At 47.3% G+C, this 12,805-nt stretch overlaps 1 protein-coding gene across 2 annotated transcripts in view; it reads right to left on the reverse strand.

Moving 5' to 3' along the window:
• Positions 1–1,111: 1,111 nt before the first annotated feature.
• Positions 1,112–12,805, reverse strand: part of GOLGA1 (golgin A1) — a 38,575-nt gene continuing 26,881 nt past the window's right edge. Inside the window, exons 13-21 of one of the 2 annotated variants that reach the window (XR_013996625.1) lie at positions 10,345–10,434; positions 9,233–9,335; positions 8,972–9,132; positions 8,378–8,527; positions 4,445–4,504; positions 3,701–3,871; positions 3,099–3,185; positions 2,328–2,482; positions 1,117–1,851 (exon numbers count right to left, since the gene is read on the reverse strand). Coding sequence is in view for 1 of the 2 variants with exons in the window: in XM_081102937.1 (XP_080959063.1) it covers positions 2,402–2,482; positions 3,099–3,185; positions 3,701–3,871; positions 4,445–4,504; positions 8,378–8,527; positions 8,972–9,132; positions 9,233–9,335; positions 10,345–10,434 (903 nt within the window). In the remaining variant the exon portion in view is untranslated. Of the gene's footprint in view, positions 2,483–3,098; positions 3,186–3,700; positions 3,872–4,444; positions 4,505–8,377; positions 8,528–8,971; positions 9,133–9,232; positions 9,336–10,344; positions 10,435–12,805 lie in introns of both variants that reach the window. The other variant, XM_081102937.1, reaches the window with a different exon arrangement.

A 12,805-nucleotide genomic window follows, 5' to 3' on the forward strand; every position in this document is an offset into this window, starting at 1 on the left:
AGTCTACATTCTGTTGAAGGTAAGGACCCCATTCATGGTCTGAAGCTCTCCCCAGTCGTGTGGGCCTTAGAGATAGACGCTGACCAAAGCACACAATCCTCCCAAATCCTGCAGAACCCCACCATTCTTGGGAGGTAGGCCTAGGCTGCTGGCTTGTTAAATTAGGTATATTTATTCACCCAGACCCAGTCTGGGGAGGTTCTTCCTGAAAGACAAATGCTCTGTAGCCCTTGAAGTATATGAGACACAATGTACTAGATTTAGTAAGTCAAAGAAATATTGACACACCATATCAAGTAAAACCCACTGTAGTTGCTTCTGGATTGAAGAGCTTTAATCAAAAAGTATATTGCACCACAAATGACTTTTCTACAGCAGTCTTAGAGATAATATAATCCCTATTTACAACATGGAGGGGGAGAGCCAGATCCAATGCTCATATAAAGGGCCATATATATATATTTATATATATATTGTTTCTATCACAGAATGTTTATACAAGTAAAAGTGCATTAAATCACTTAGAATAGTTACTCCACTCTTCCTCTTAAAGCTGAAGGAAATTCAATGTGCAGGAGGCAAACCTAATCAGACTGAATCCACTAAAGTCCAGACTTCATGATGGCCCCACATCTACACCTAAACCTGTTGGGAGTGTGGGTGGGTTAGGACCAGCTCAAGGGCTGGGGTGGCCACAGAGGAGTTTAGACGGACTCCCGTAGCTGTGCTGTAACTGCCTCTGGAGAGCCCTGAACGACTCGAATTTCAGTATTCTCTCCTGGAACAGCTGGTAAAGCTACCTCTTCCACATCAAAATTACAGAACAGAAGGGACTCCTGTTTTGTGTCCCCAACAGGTAAATGGAAAATACCATTCTAAACAGGATAGACATCTTCAGGGAAGAGGTAGGTAAGTGAATGGGTCACTTGGCTGGCAGAGAGCCTGGCTGGGACAAAGGTGATGCTGCCTTGCTTGGTACTTCTAGGTCTGTGGAAATGTAGCAGGTTAACTGCAAATCCTTTTTTCTCTGTGAGATATATTTCATATATTTTAACCCTAAGCGTAATTGAGAAACAACAGGATAACTGATAATAAATTTTAAAGGAGCTCCAGTTACTAATTCATTTTTTTATTTAACCAGTGAAACTCATCAAACTAAATCAATAAACAGTTTCCCTTTAGATTTGATATTGTGGCTTATCCAAGGCAAGCATGGTCTCTTTCTTTAGCAATACAAGTTGTTGTCAGTCACTACCAGAGCCATCTGCATGTATCAAGTCCTGTAGCTGGGAGCTGCCTGGACACCATATATGAATGTAGTGTCATCTTAAATGGGGGTAGGGTGAGGAAGAAAGATGGCAGGCCACCTCCAATGTTTTGGTCAAGGCTGGGGGGAGGGACAGCTGCTGCCTCCTCTGAATACAGCACACTGTCCTTAACAGTAGAAAAGTAATTAGCACTTGCTCAGTGCTAAAACCCAGAATCAAGAGCAAAGTAAATGAAATGCCACCACTGCTTCAGAGGGAAGCAGATGCCAGAGAACACTAGTGAAACTACAACGGGACAGGAATCCCAACTTCAGAAATAATCTCTCGATGCTCCAATTTTCCTTTGAGAACATCACTACCTGGATTTTATAATACAGAAGATATTTTAGCTATAAAAAATAGTTTTAAATGGTTTACCGGCAACCTATCCCAAGACAAGTACATTTATTAAGAAGGCAACTGAGTGTATTTGGATCTTCTGAAACATTTGCTTGTTTTCTTCAATAAAATGAGATACTGTCAGTTGCATAGTCATTGCTCCACACTGGCTTTCGAGTTTCTTAAGATGTACACATCTGAATTTCTAGGTAGTTTGAGAAACAAGGTAAAATATTTTCATGAAAGGTTAAAAAGCCTCTTCTAACTCATCTGAACCCAATCATGCTACCAAGGAAGGGGAATTTTTAAAAGCCACCCCCACTGAGTTCGCTGGTGGCAGAAGCAGGTGAATCTGGCCTATGGGCACCATTTCAAAGGGCTTTTTGTCCAGCATTGTCACTACAGGATGGATTAGTTGCCTCCTCTCTGCCAGATGCTGACAGCTTCAGCTTTAAGTACTAACAAAAGTTAGAAATTCAGGTGCAGGCGTGCTAGCCAGAGCTGGGATTTTAGCAGCACTAGAAATGTGGGTAGTGCCAGGACCCTCCCATTGTGACTGACTGACGGGATCCGCTGCCTCCTGAGGTTCTAATCAGCCTGCAGGGAAGTGGCCCTTAGGTCTTGTAAACAATGTGTAGACGCTTGTACAAAATACTGCAGTTACAGTGATGAAAAACCCACCCAGGCTGGTGTGTCAGTGTTCTTTTCACAGAAAGAGTGTCAGCCCACGGAGCTCCATCCTTGGGTAGTTCCATCTAGGACCATGGTATCCGAGGGTTGGAGATGGATGGCCGGATGCTGCCTTTGGGAGCTGGCTTGGACCCAAACCATGACATCTGTGTTTGAAACAGAAAAGACTCCTGAGATGAGAATCAGGAATAGGTGCAGAGGGCACTGAAAGAGCCCCCCCCCCCACCCCCCCTGGGTGGCCCCTCCTGCCCTCCATGCACCCTGACTTTGGCTGTGACCAGAGCAGTGAAAATGGTTGTAGTGAAAAATCTGTAGGGCTGAGCCCATTCTAAATATGGGAGGGAAACAGGAGTAAAAACTGAGTTGGCAAAACAGGTGGAATTGTAGGTATCTTTTCCTTTAATTTTTTTTTTTGCTATTACATAATTTATGCAGATTCTTTTAAAATATATTTTTTCTAAAAAAATAAATAAATAAATAAAAATATATATTTTTTCTTTTTCTTTTTCTTTTTTAAGTCTGGGTGCTGGGCCAGGGGCTATTGACAAAGTGATATCAATTGCTTTGGAAAACAAGGTCTGTTGGTCAAGTACAGCAGAGACCTGTGGGCACAAAGCATGTGCTCAGTAAATACTGCCTGAGTCAAGTTCATCCAAAAGCACCTCTGAAGCTGATACACCCGCTGTGGGCTGCTCTCACCTGCCAGTGCTGGGAACACTAGCTACATGTTTTAAAGCTGGACAGCAGGCCAGGGAACCCTACCTTATACTCCAGGGTTTCTTTGAGCATGTTCTCTTCCTCTTGTGAAAAGTTCAGCAACACTGACACAGCTTTTATGAGATGAAAGGCCTGAAACAAAGTAAGTTTTGCTGCCTTGGGTCCAAGTGGTGGTGGTGCTGGTGCTGGTGGTGGGAGTTGGGGCTTAATGGCAGCATTTCTGGTTCTGTTCCTGGGGTGTGCTCCCAACAGTGAGCAAAGACCATGCAGAGGTCTGAGCAATGACAGGTTCTCTTTCTCCCTCCATCTTTTACTTCGGGGACTGGCAAGATGACCAGGACATCCACAGCAGCTCTGCTCTGCAGAGGATGCGGAAATGCTGGGCAGATTCAGCTGCCTTGACTCTGGCCTCCACATCCAAACCACATCCCCTCCCAGGAGCTAGTTCCCTACTAGGTGCCCCCTTCTTGCAGCTCAAGTAGCAAGTCATTGCCGGCTGGAGAAATGACCAAGGGTCCACACTTATAGTCAAATTGGAATGCGAAAGAGAAAGAAATGGGTGTGGTGGGAAGCCATGCAGGACTCTGACAAATAAGCCAGGCCCCGGGATAGAACTCGGTACCAAATGCAATTCAGAAGCCCTGTACCTCGGATTCCCGACAGGACATGAATTTTAAAACCACGTGTTTAAGGTACTCGAAGTTGATCTCGCGGGCATCAGGCAGGTCAGCGTTATTTGTGACAGAAGGGGCCATGTTTGGCATCTCAGGGCCAGGCTTCTCCCGGACTTCGAAAAGCTCATTATCGGGTCTGATTTTCTGAAAAACCAAAGAAAAGATGCTACACTGAACTGCTCAAGACAGGTCAGAAAATCACGTGGGAGATTCACCCGACACATATTGTGATCACCTGCTGGTCCTCTGACCCCCCATCCCCCCAAGGAGGAATTGCCAGCAATCAGCAACTGCCTGAAGATAGCTCAGCTCCTCCAGGTGGGGTGGACAGTTGAGAGGAGGGAGAAAGGCCCCTGGGGAAGTTCAGACATTTCCTGTGTCAGGACACAAGCCCTGCGGCGGGGAGCACCTCAGCCAGGGCAGAGGTCCTGCTCTCCTATGTCTGGGCCTGGCACTCTGCCATTCACATGCGGTACACCCATCATCTCACTAACTTCTCAGACAACATACAGGCTGGCGAAGGAGGGCATATGCCTGCGGTCACACAGCCACTTCACAGAAGCATGGTCAAGCTGGCAAGGCTGCTGTCCCACCAGCCAATGTCGCAGAGACCCCTTGCAATCAACGGGAGGGCAGGGGAAGGGAAGCATCATCAAGCAGCAAGGAACCCCAGGGGACCAGAGAGGGAACAGGCAGCAGGGAGGGGAGGGCACTCACCAGTTCCTTCTGCAGCGTCTTTTTGAGTTCCAGCATCCTCTGCTGCATCTGCTTTATGGCCTGAGACAAATCCCCCACCCCAGACAAAAGGCACTCAGTAAATGCACATTTCACCATCTTTAAGGGGAAGGACAACAGAACAGACACTCTTGGGTCCCCAGACACCTGTTAGAAGTCCCTGCTTTGTCTCCTGAGAGGCTTATGCTGCCACACCTGTGTACCTGCTGCTATGGTCTCTTTTCCTTACATGGAGCTGCTTGCACATATTTGCTCTTCTTTAAAAACTGTTTTTTATTGATTTTTAGAGAGAGGAAGAGAGAGGGATAGAGAAAATAATCAATGAGAGAGGACCATCATCCATCAGCTGCCTCCTGCATACCCTCTACTGGGGATCAAGCTCACAACCCAGCATGTGCCCTGACTGGGAACCAGTGACATCTTAGTTCCTGGGGGTGATGCTCAATCACTGAGCCACACCAGCTGGGCCACATATTTGCTTCTGAAGCCTGTCAATGGCCACCAAAGTCACCGTTTACCCCTCTACGGAGCACCCAATACCCCAGTGGGGACAGGTCAGAGGCCAGGAAAGTCCCAGGCTCTCTGCCCTCAGGGCTGCTCCCAGTGCCTGCCTCCCTAAGTTGCACAGCTAGAAACATCTCTGTACAGTCTATTTCATCCTTCAGAATTACATGTATGTGCTCTGATTTCCCAATCAGGCCAGAATTCATGGTTCTCGTCATCATCATTGCTCTCCTGAAATACCATAATTTGCAATGCTTATTTTGAACAGTGTAAAAGGTCATGTTTTTTCCTGTACAATCCACCAACATTGGGTTTTATATTTTTTTACGTATTTTTTAAAAATTTACCTTTATTGTTGAAAGTATTACAGATCACCCCCTTTTTGTCCACATTGACCGCCCCCCCCTACTCCCCCCCAGGCTTTCACCATACTACTGTGTCCTTGAATTATGCATATAAGTTCTTTGGTTAATCTCCCCCCCACACCCACCTTCCCTCTGAGATTCTTCAGTCTGTTTCATGCTTCTCTGTCTCTGGATCCATTTTGTTCATGTTTATTTTGTTCATTATATTTCACATATGAGTGAGATCATGTGATACTTGGTTTATTTCACTTAGCATAATACTCTCCAGATCTCTCCATGCTGTCTCAAAGGGTAAGAGATCCTTCCATTTTTACAGCTGCACAGTACTCCATGGTGTAAATTTACTTAATCCTCAGGCCGATGCTCTATCCACTGAGCCAAATTGGCCAGGGCCTTAAGTGTAATTTATTACTCATTCCATTAATCACTAGAAAGGCTGAACTGTGTTCCCAATGAAAAAATTTACTATATAAGCAGCAGTACAGGAAAAAACTTTAAATAAAAATTTCTCCAAAGTCTCACAACTGTAACACATCCCAATGAGATTTTCTAGTCCATGTCACTCTTGCATCAAAAAGGTACAATTTTGAATAGTATTTTTCATTTATCAGAGTTTCCTCAGCTTCCTACAGTTTCCTAATTAAACTTTCAATGTGAGAGTAACTCTAGGGGATTCCCATGTCTTAGTGTGTAGCTGAGTTTCCATTTTTTAAGAAATTTTTATTTATTGATTTTTTTTTAAGAGAGAGAGGAGAGAAAGAGAAAGAAACATTGATTTGTAGTTCCACTTATTTGTGCATTCATTGGTTGCTTCTTGTATGTGCCCTGGCCAGAGACCAAACCCACAACCTTGGCATATCGGATGACACTCTAACCAACTGAACTACCCGGCCACGGCTTGAGTTTCCATTTTTAAACAAAGCTGTACTATGTTTTGCTTTCTCAAGAGAGGTTTCCCCGCAGTCTCTCTAGAGCATCAGTTCTCAATCTGTGGGTCACGACCCCTTTGGGGGGTCAAACGACCCTTTCACAGGGGTTGCCTAAGACCATCGGAAAACACATATATAATTACATATTGTTTCTGTGATTAATCGCTATGCTTTATGTTCAATTTGTAACAATGAAAATACAACCTGCATATCAGATATTTACATTACGATTCATAACAGTAGCAAAATTACAGTTATGAAGTAGCAGCGAAAATAATTTTATGGTTGGGAGTCACCACAACATAAAGAACTGTATTAAAGGGTCGCAGCATTAGGAAGGTTGAGAACCAGTGCTCTAGAGGAAGGAGAGGATTGGGTGAGAGGATCCTGAGAGTCTTGTCAAGTACATTAAACTGCCACCACTAGACTCCACTTAATAAATGGTATTGGGCTGTTTCAATTTGTATTCTCTTGGTTGACCATGAGACTGGACATTCCTTCAAAAGTACATTTGCTATTTTATGTTACTCGATTTTCTAAGATTTTGGCTCATTCATTAATTTATCCAACAAATATTGATTGAGTCCCTACTATGGGCTGTCCTAGAGGCTGGGGAAATAGCAATCAACAAACAAAAAGATATTTGCCCTCAGGAGGGGAAAGTGTCAAGACCAAATACAAAGCCTATCAGAAGGCATGGAGAAAAAGAGCACGGCAAGGGGCTAGGCAATTCTGGTGGTGAGGGCTCACAGGGACAGCTGGGAGGCCTCACTGACAAAATGGTACCATAAAAGAAGTGAAGGTCAATGGAGGAAGAATCTTCCAGAAAGAAGGCTCAGTGAGTGCAAAGGCCCTGATGGTGCTTGACCGTCACAGCGGGCAAGGCCAATGTGCTAGAGAGGGGGAGTGGGGACAGCAGAGGGGGGCAGTGAAAAGGGTTATAGGGGCAGGGCTTTATGGGCCTCTGCAAGGACTTGGCTTTTATAGAGAGAAGGGAAGATAGCCTAGAATCCCAACACCATCTAGGGAAGGCTGGCAGCGGTGGTGGGGCTGAGAAGCAGCTGGCATGATATCAAGGGAGATCCAAAAGGATTTGCTAATGTTTGGATGTCGAGGACGACACCAAGATTTGTGCCCTTTCCTGAGGTAGTAGATGCAAGGGAGCACGGACATCTGGAGTTTGGTTTTGGATGTTTTAAGCTTCAGATGCCTTTTAGATACAGAGCAGATCAGTGCAGGCGTCTAGAGTTCATGGGAGCTGTCCGGAGTTGAGATATGGATGTGGGAGCCGGCAGCGTGCAGTTTGGGTGAGATCCCAAGGGAGTGAGTACAATTTAGAGAAAAGGTCTGAGGGCTGGACCCTGGGGCACACAGTGTTTGTGCACTTTTCTGTGTCTATTTTATATTTCAGAGGAAAAGATTAAATGTGAATGTGGGGGGAAGAGAGGGAGAGGAAAAGGGGGGAGGGAGGGACAGGGAGGGAGAGGAGAAGGAAAATGAACACTTTTCCCCTTTGTTAAAGATCTAAAAAAAAAAAAAAGACAACCACACAATTTGGGGGCAGAATTTCAGGCTAGAGCACAGTCCACACATTGAACTTCACAGGGCACTTTAAAAACCAGGATCAAAGGAGACCTGCATTTATAATTGCAGAGGCCTGAGGGGAGGGGAATTGTGACATTGAATTAGCCTCTACCAAATACCAGGAATTTTACAGGACAGCTCACACTTTCATGTCACCCTCAAAGGCAGATCTCACTGCTATCACTTCACAGCTGTAGAAAGGAAGGCCACAGGAGAGGTGAGAACAGGGGTCCAACAGGATGAAGCTGGTGACAGCAGAGGAGGCTGGGAACACCTAGATTTGCTGCTGCTCAAGCGCTGATCCTCTGGACATTGTCTCCCGTGGGAGGCAAGGGAGGAGACTGGGGGAGTGTGAAAGGAAGGCAAAAATGCAGAGGGAAATAGAAGAGGAAAACCAGGAAAAATCCCTTTTAATGGAAGAGTATCTCCCCAGGAGGTGCCCAAGGAGCATCAGCAAAATTCTCAGAAGGGACTGAGGCACAAGGACAAGGAAGGGCAGAGATATAAAGAGCCGAGGTAAAGAGCACCCTTACCTTATTTCTCTCCAGAAGTTGCTGCTCCAAGTCCTGTTTTTCCTTCTGTAGCTGCTCTAGGTCCATGGCCCCCACCTCACCATTTGGTATCCCCTCTGCAGGCGGAAGCTGGTATGCAGGCTCACGCACAGCCCTCGACCTTGAGGTTACCTACAGGGTGGGACAGCAAGTTGAGAGCCAGGACAGGGGTCAAGCTAAGCCATAGGTCCATGGGGCTGAGGGTGGGGTTGGGGGGGGGAGGAACGGGACAGGGACCAGACTCGTTCCAAAGGTGTGGACTGCTGTGCTCTAACTGCCAAGAACCAGACTATGGAGAGCCCGGCCAACGCCTTCCAGAGGGACAATCCACTTTCCACACAGCGCGTCTGCCTGAAGGAAAGGCCATAACACCTAATCGCTGACAGGCTCCTCAAGACTCACAACCTCCAAGTCAGTTAAGAAGCCCCACCTTAAAGAAAGGTAAGGCATCCCCAGGCCAGTGAACCCAGCAAGCTTCCTTGTATCTGCCCATTGCTGCCTCCACTGGCAGACTGCAGCGCTGCCCTGTGGTTTGCTGCCATACACCATGGCCTGGCCGGCTGGCATGGGACTTACCTGGAGCTCGCTGACTGAGAGTGCCAATCCCTGTTCCTGGCCTGGCAGCCTCAGCAGGTCCTCCTGCCCAGCGGCTGCTTCGGGTTCCTCTGCCCTTAGGTTTCTCAGGGCCTGCAGCTCACTGCGCAGCTGGTGTGCCTGCAGCAGGGCAGCGTCATGACCTAGTCAGGGCAGAGGAGGGTGAGCCCAGTGACCATGCTGCTTCATGCCTGGGCCACCTCAGGGTGGGGGTGCTGGGCGGGAACAGGGCAGACCCCTCACCTTTCTTCAGCTGGAGAATCTCCTGGTCTTTCTGGAGAATCAAAGCCGTGCTTTCCTGCAGACTCTGCTCCTTCTCATCTACTATGGACGTCAGGTTCGCAGCCTGGGAGGAAAACCACGCTGAGAGAGGCTGGCAGCAGTGGCTCCATCTCCTCCAAGGATTCTCTCCCTTTCCACTCCCCAGGCCTCCAGGGACCCCTCCCTGAAGTCCACAGCCTAGAACATGCCCCAAGCTCACCTTGGCTCAGAATCATGCACACGCCAATTCTCCTAGGCAGGGGCCCTGCAGATGGGCACTCGCCCTCACTGCCTCTCTGGCCTGCACTGGCCACCCAGAGACGTGGCCATTTTGCTCAGCCTCCCAACAAGCTGCTTTTCAGCGTAACTTCTAGGTCCCCTGTGCCTGTGACATGCCTGGCATTTTCTATACACGACCTCATTATGATACCCTGGAAGGTGCGATCATCCTAGCTCAGCCGTGGGCAAACTACGGCCCGCAGGCCGGATCTGGCCGTTTGAAATGAACAAAACTAAAAAAAAAAAAAAAAAAAAGACTGTACCCTTTTATGTAATGATGTTTACTTTGAATTTATATTAGTTCACACAAACACTCCATCCACGCTTTTGTTCCGGCCCTCCGGTCCAGTTTAAGAACCCATTGTGGCCCTCGAGTCAAAAAGTTTGCCCACCCCTGTGCTAGAGTCATTTCAAAGGCAACTCTGAGACTTTATGAACTTACCCAGGGCCTAGGGCCAACTCACTAGGAGGTCTGGGGCTGATGCTGACTTTGTCTTCAAAGGAGGTTCTTTCCACCCTCCCTTCCCTTCTGAGAGCTCACTTCTGAGAGCTTACAGAATTAATGCCCTGTAGGTACCTGGGCATGGGCCCTTCCAGGGTGATGTTTATAACAATAATTGACCATCACAAATCCAAAGGCCATCCTGTGGGGTGAAGGTTTCTTTGTAACACTTTCCTCCTACTTTTCTAGAGACTTCCAGGGAATCACACAGCTGCCAGCATTCCTGAGACCTGGGCCACGCCCTGCCCTGGACAGATGGGGAGGTAGGCTGTTCCTGCCTGGACTGAAGTGAAGGCATGACTCTTCAGCTTACCTGTTGCTGAAACTCTTCCCTCTGCTTCCGCACCTCCTCCAGGGCTTGAGCCATTGCCACACTCACAATTTCTCTTTGGCTCCATTCTTCCTATAATTCAGAAAATGGGTCGGAAATTCAGGCCAATAACTCAGCACGTATTTTTTTAGCTCTTACTTCACATGAAGCCCACAGAGGGAGTATTGTCTTGCAGGGCTAGACTAACATTGTTCTTGCTTCCCAAGGTTCCCAGGCTGCCCTCTCACTGCAGTGCCTTCTGTATCCCTCTGAGAACTGCCCTGGGGACAACCCAGCAGCCTCTCTGGAAACTTGCACCACATGAGCACAGCAGACAGCCCCAGGCCAAGGCTGTGGGACCTAGAATTAGAAGAGCTGGTCTAGTGAAATTAACACAGAACAAGAAGAGAGACTCGGGCTCGTGTGAATGGTGTAGTGCACTGGAACAATTCGGTTACAGAAAAAATAATAAACAATTATTGAATTTTAATAGGGCAAAATGTCACAGGTTCACCAAACCTACCCATTTTACTGGAAAGAAAAAAGAGGCTCTAAGAGGTTAAGAAAGCTGCTCAAGCCAGCACCTGTCTGAGCTCAGAGCCAAGCCTTTGGATGCTACACTCCAGCACCCAGACTAACTTCTGCCCCGAGCAAGGCTACCTCACTGGCCTTTCCTCAGAGTGCAGGGATTATCTCCTGACAGACACATCAGTCCTCTTCCCTGAGACATGCCATGCTCACCCATCAACCCCCAGATAAATACTATGACTTCTCAGTTGCCCACATTACTGGTCAAAGATGCCTGCTGTTTCTATCTACCTAGAATCAGCCGCCTTTATTTAGATAAGAGCCTCGTTGTTGTTATTCTCCACTCCCAACCCGGCAACTCTGTATGGTTCTGGCTAATAATGATGCCCCCACTTTGTGGCTACAAGGTAAGCATGTGGTTCAGGTCTGGCCAATCACAGTACCTCATTCCCTTGGCCAAATCAATCTGTTCACAGATGAATCAATCAGAATCCCTTTTTATATCCGAATCCTTTTTATATTAAGGTGAAGCTGGGGAGAGGCCCTCTTGGCCCTGTGGTTGCTAAGCTGGAATGTTACCAGCTTGGAGTGGCTGTGGTGACATTTCCTGATCTGTAGGATGCAGCCTACATCACGGAGAAAAGCAAGGACAAGAGTTGGATGACCCCCAAGGCAAGAGACAGCATGGAATAGGAGAGAAGAACCTGAGGCCCCCAGATTCCAGTCAGACAAGTGTTTCTGGTTCTGTGAGCTACTCAAGTCCTCCTACAAAATCTCCCTTTCCACTCCTGCCAATACAAGTGGGTTAATGGAGGAAGATGACAGTCTTGTGGACAGTGGCATTCTGGATCCCACTGTGGAGCTGTCGGAATTGACCTTCTGTGAGTCCACTTCTAGTGGTCAAGGAGAATTGGTGCCTGAGCTCAAAAGGCTGATGGGGGGACCCTGAACTACCCCTCACTGGGGACGCTCTGTTGATACAGGAGCAAAAGGTCTCAGGCTGGCGGAGCTGGGAAACCCTGCCTGGCCTGTGGGCCCAGGATGGGAGGGGATACCTCATGCCTGTGCAGCAGCCTTTCTGGGGAAGTTCAGGAGACGCTAGGATTGCTATGTCTAAGAGGCCAGGACGCAGACTATGCAGGCTGTAAGCGAGAAGACAGGGAGGCAGGGCAGGGAGCAGGGATTCAGCACCTCCATGCCAGGGACTGCACTGAGCACTTTCCAGCCACGGTCACACTTAATCCTCAGAGTGATCCTCTGGAGGTCACAGGTTTAAACAAAAAACCCCCAAAACTGAATTCCCCCAAGAATCAGCTAGTGTTAGGGATAGGCTGGCACACAGAACTGAGTCAACGTGGCTCTAAACCTGTGCTGTTGCCACAGACACTTGCGCCTCAGGACCAGGGATTGGCGGCTGACTGGCACAGCTCGGGTTTGCTGAGGCGCCACCACGCCACCACATGTGCAGCTCTCTGCCCCTGGGAATGACTTCAGAGAGAGGCTCAGGGAACAGCTGTTTTGAAAAATACAATTCCACATATGTATGCACCTAAAAAGAGTGCTTCAAAGAACTTGAAGCAAAGATTGACAGAAGTAAAAGGAGCAAGAGACAAATGCATGATCACAGTGGAAGATTTAGCACACCCCTCTCAGTACTAATGGAACAAGCAGACAAAAAAAATATATAAAAATAAGAGAACAGATTTGAACAATACTACCAACTTGATCTAATTAGCACTTACAGAATATTCTCCCTAACAGTAGTAGAAATATATTCTTTTCAAGTGCACTGAAATATTTACCAAGACTATAGACTATAGACTATAGGCTGCATCTTAAAACAAGTCTAAAAAATATACGGATGCAATCAGTTAGGGTATTATCTGACCATAATGGTATTAAACTAGAAATCCAAGACGTTGAGAAAATTCCCCAA

The sequence above is a fragment of the Myotis nattereri genome (genome assembly GCF_964212035.1).
Source record: "Myotis nattereri genome assembly, chromosome: 12".
Taxonomy (NCBI): Eukaryota; Metazoa; Chordata; class Mammalia; order Chiroptera; family Vespertilionidae; genus Myotis; species Myotis nattereri.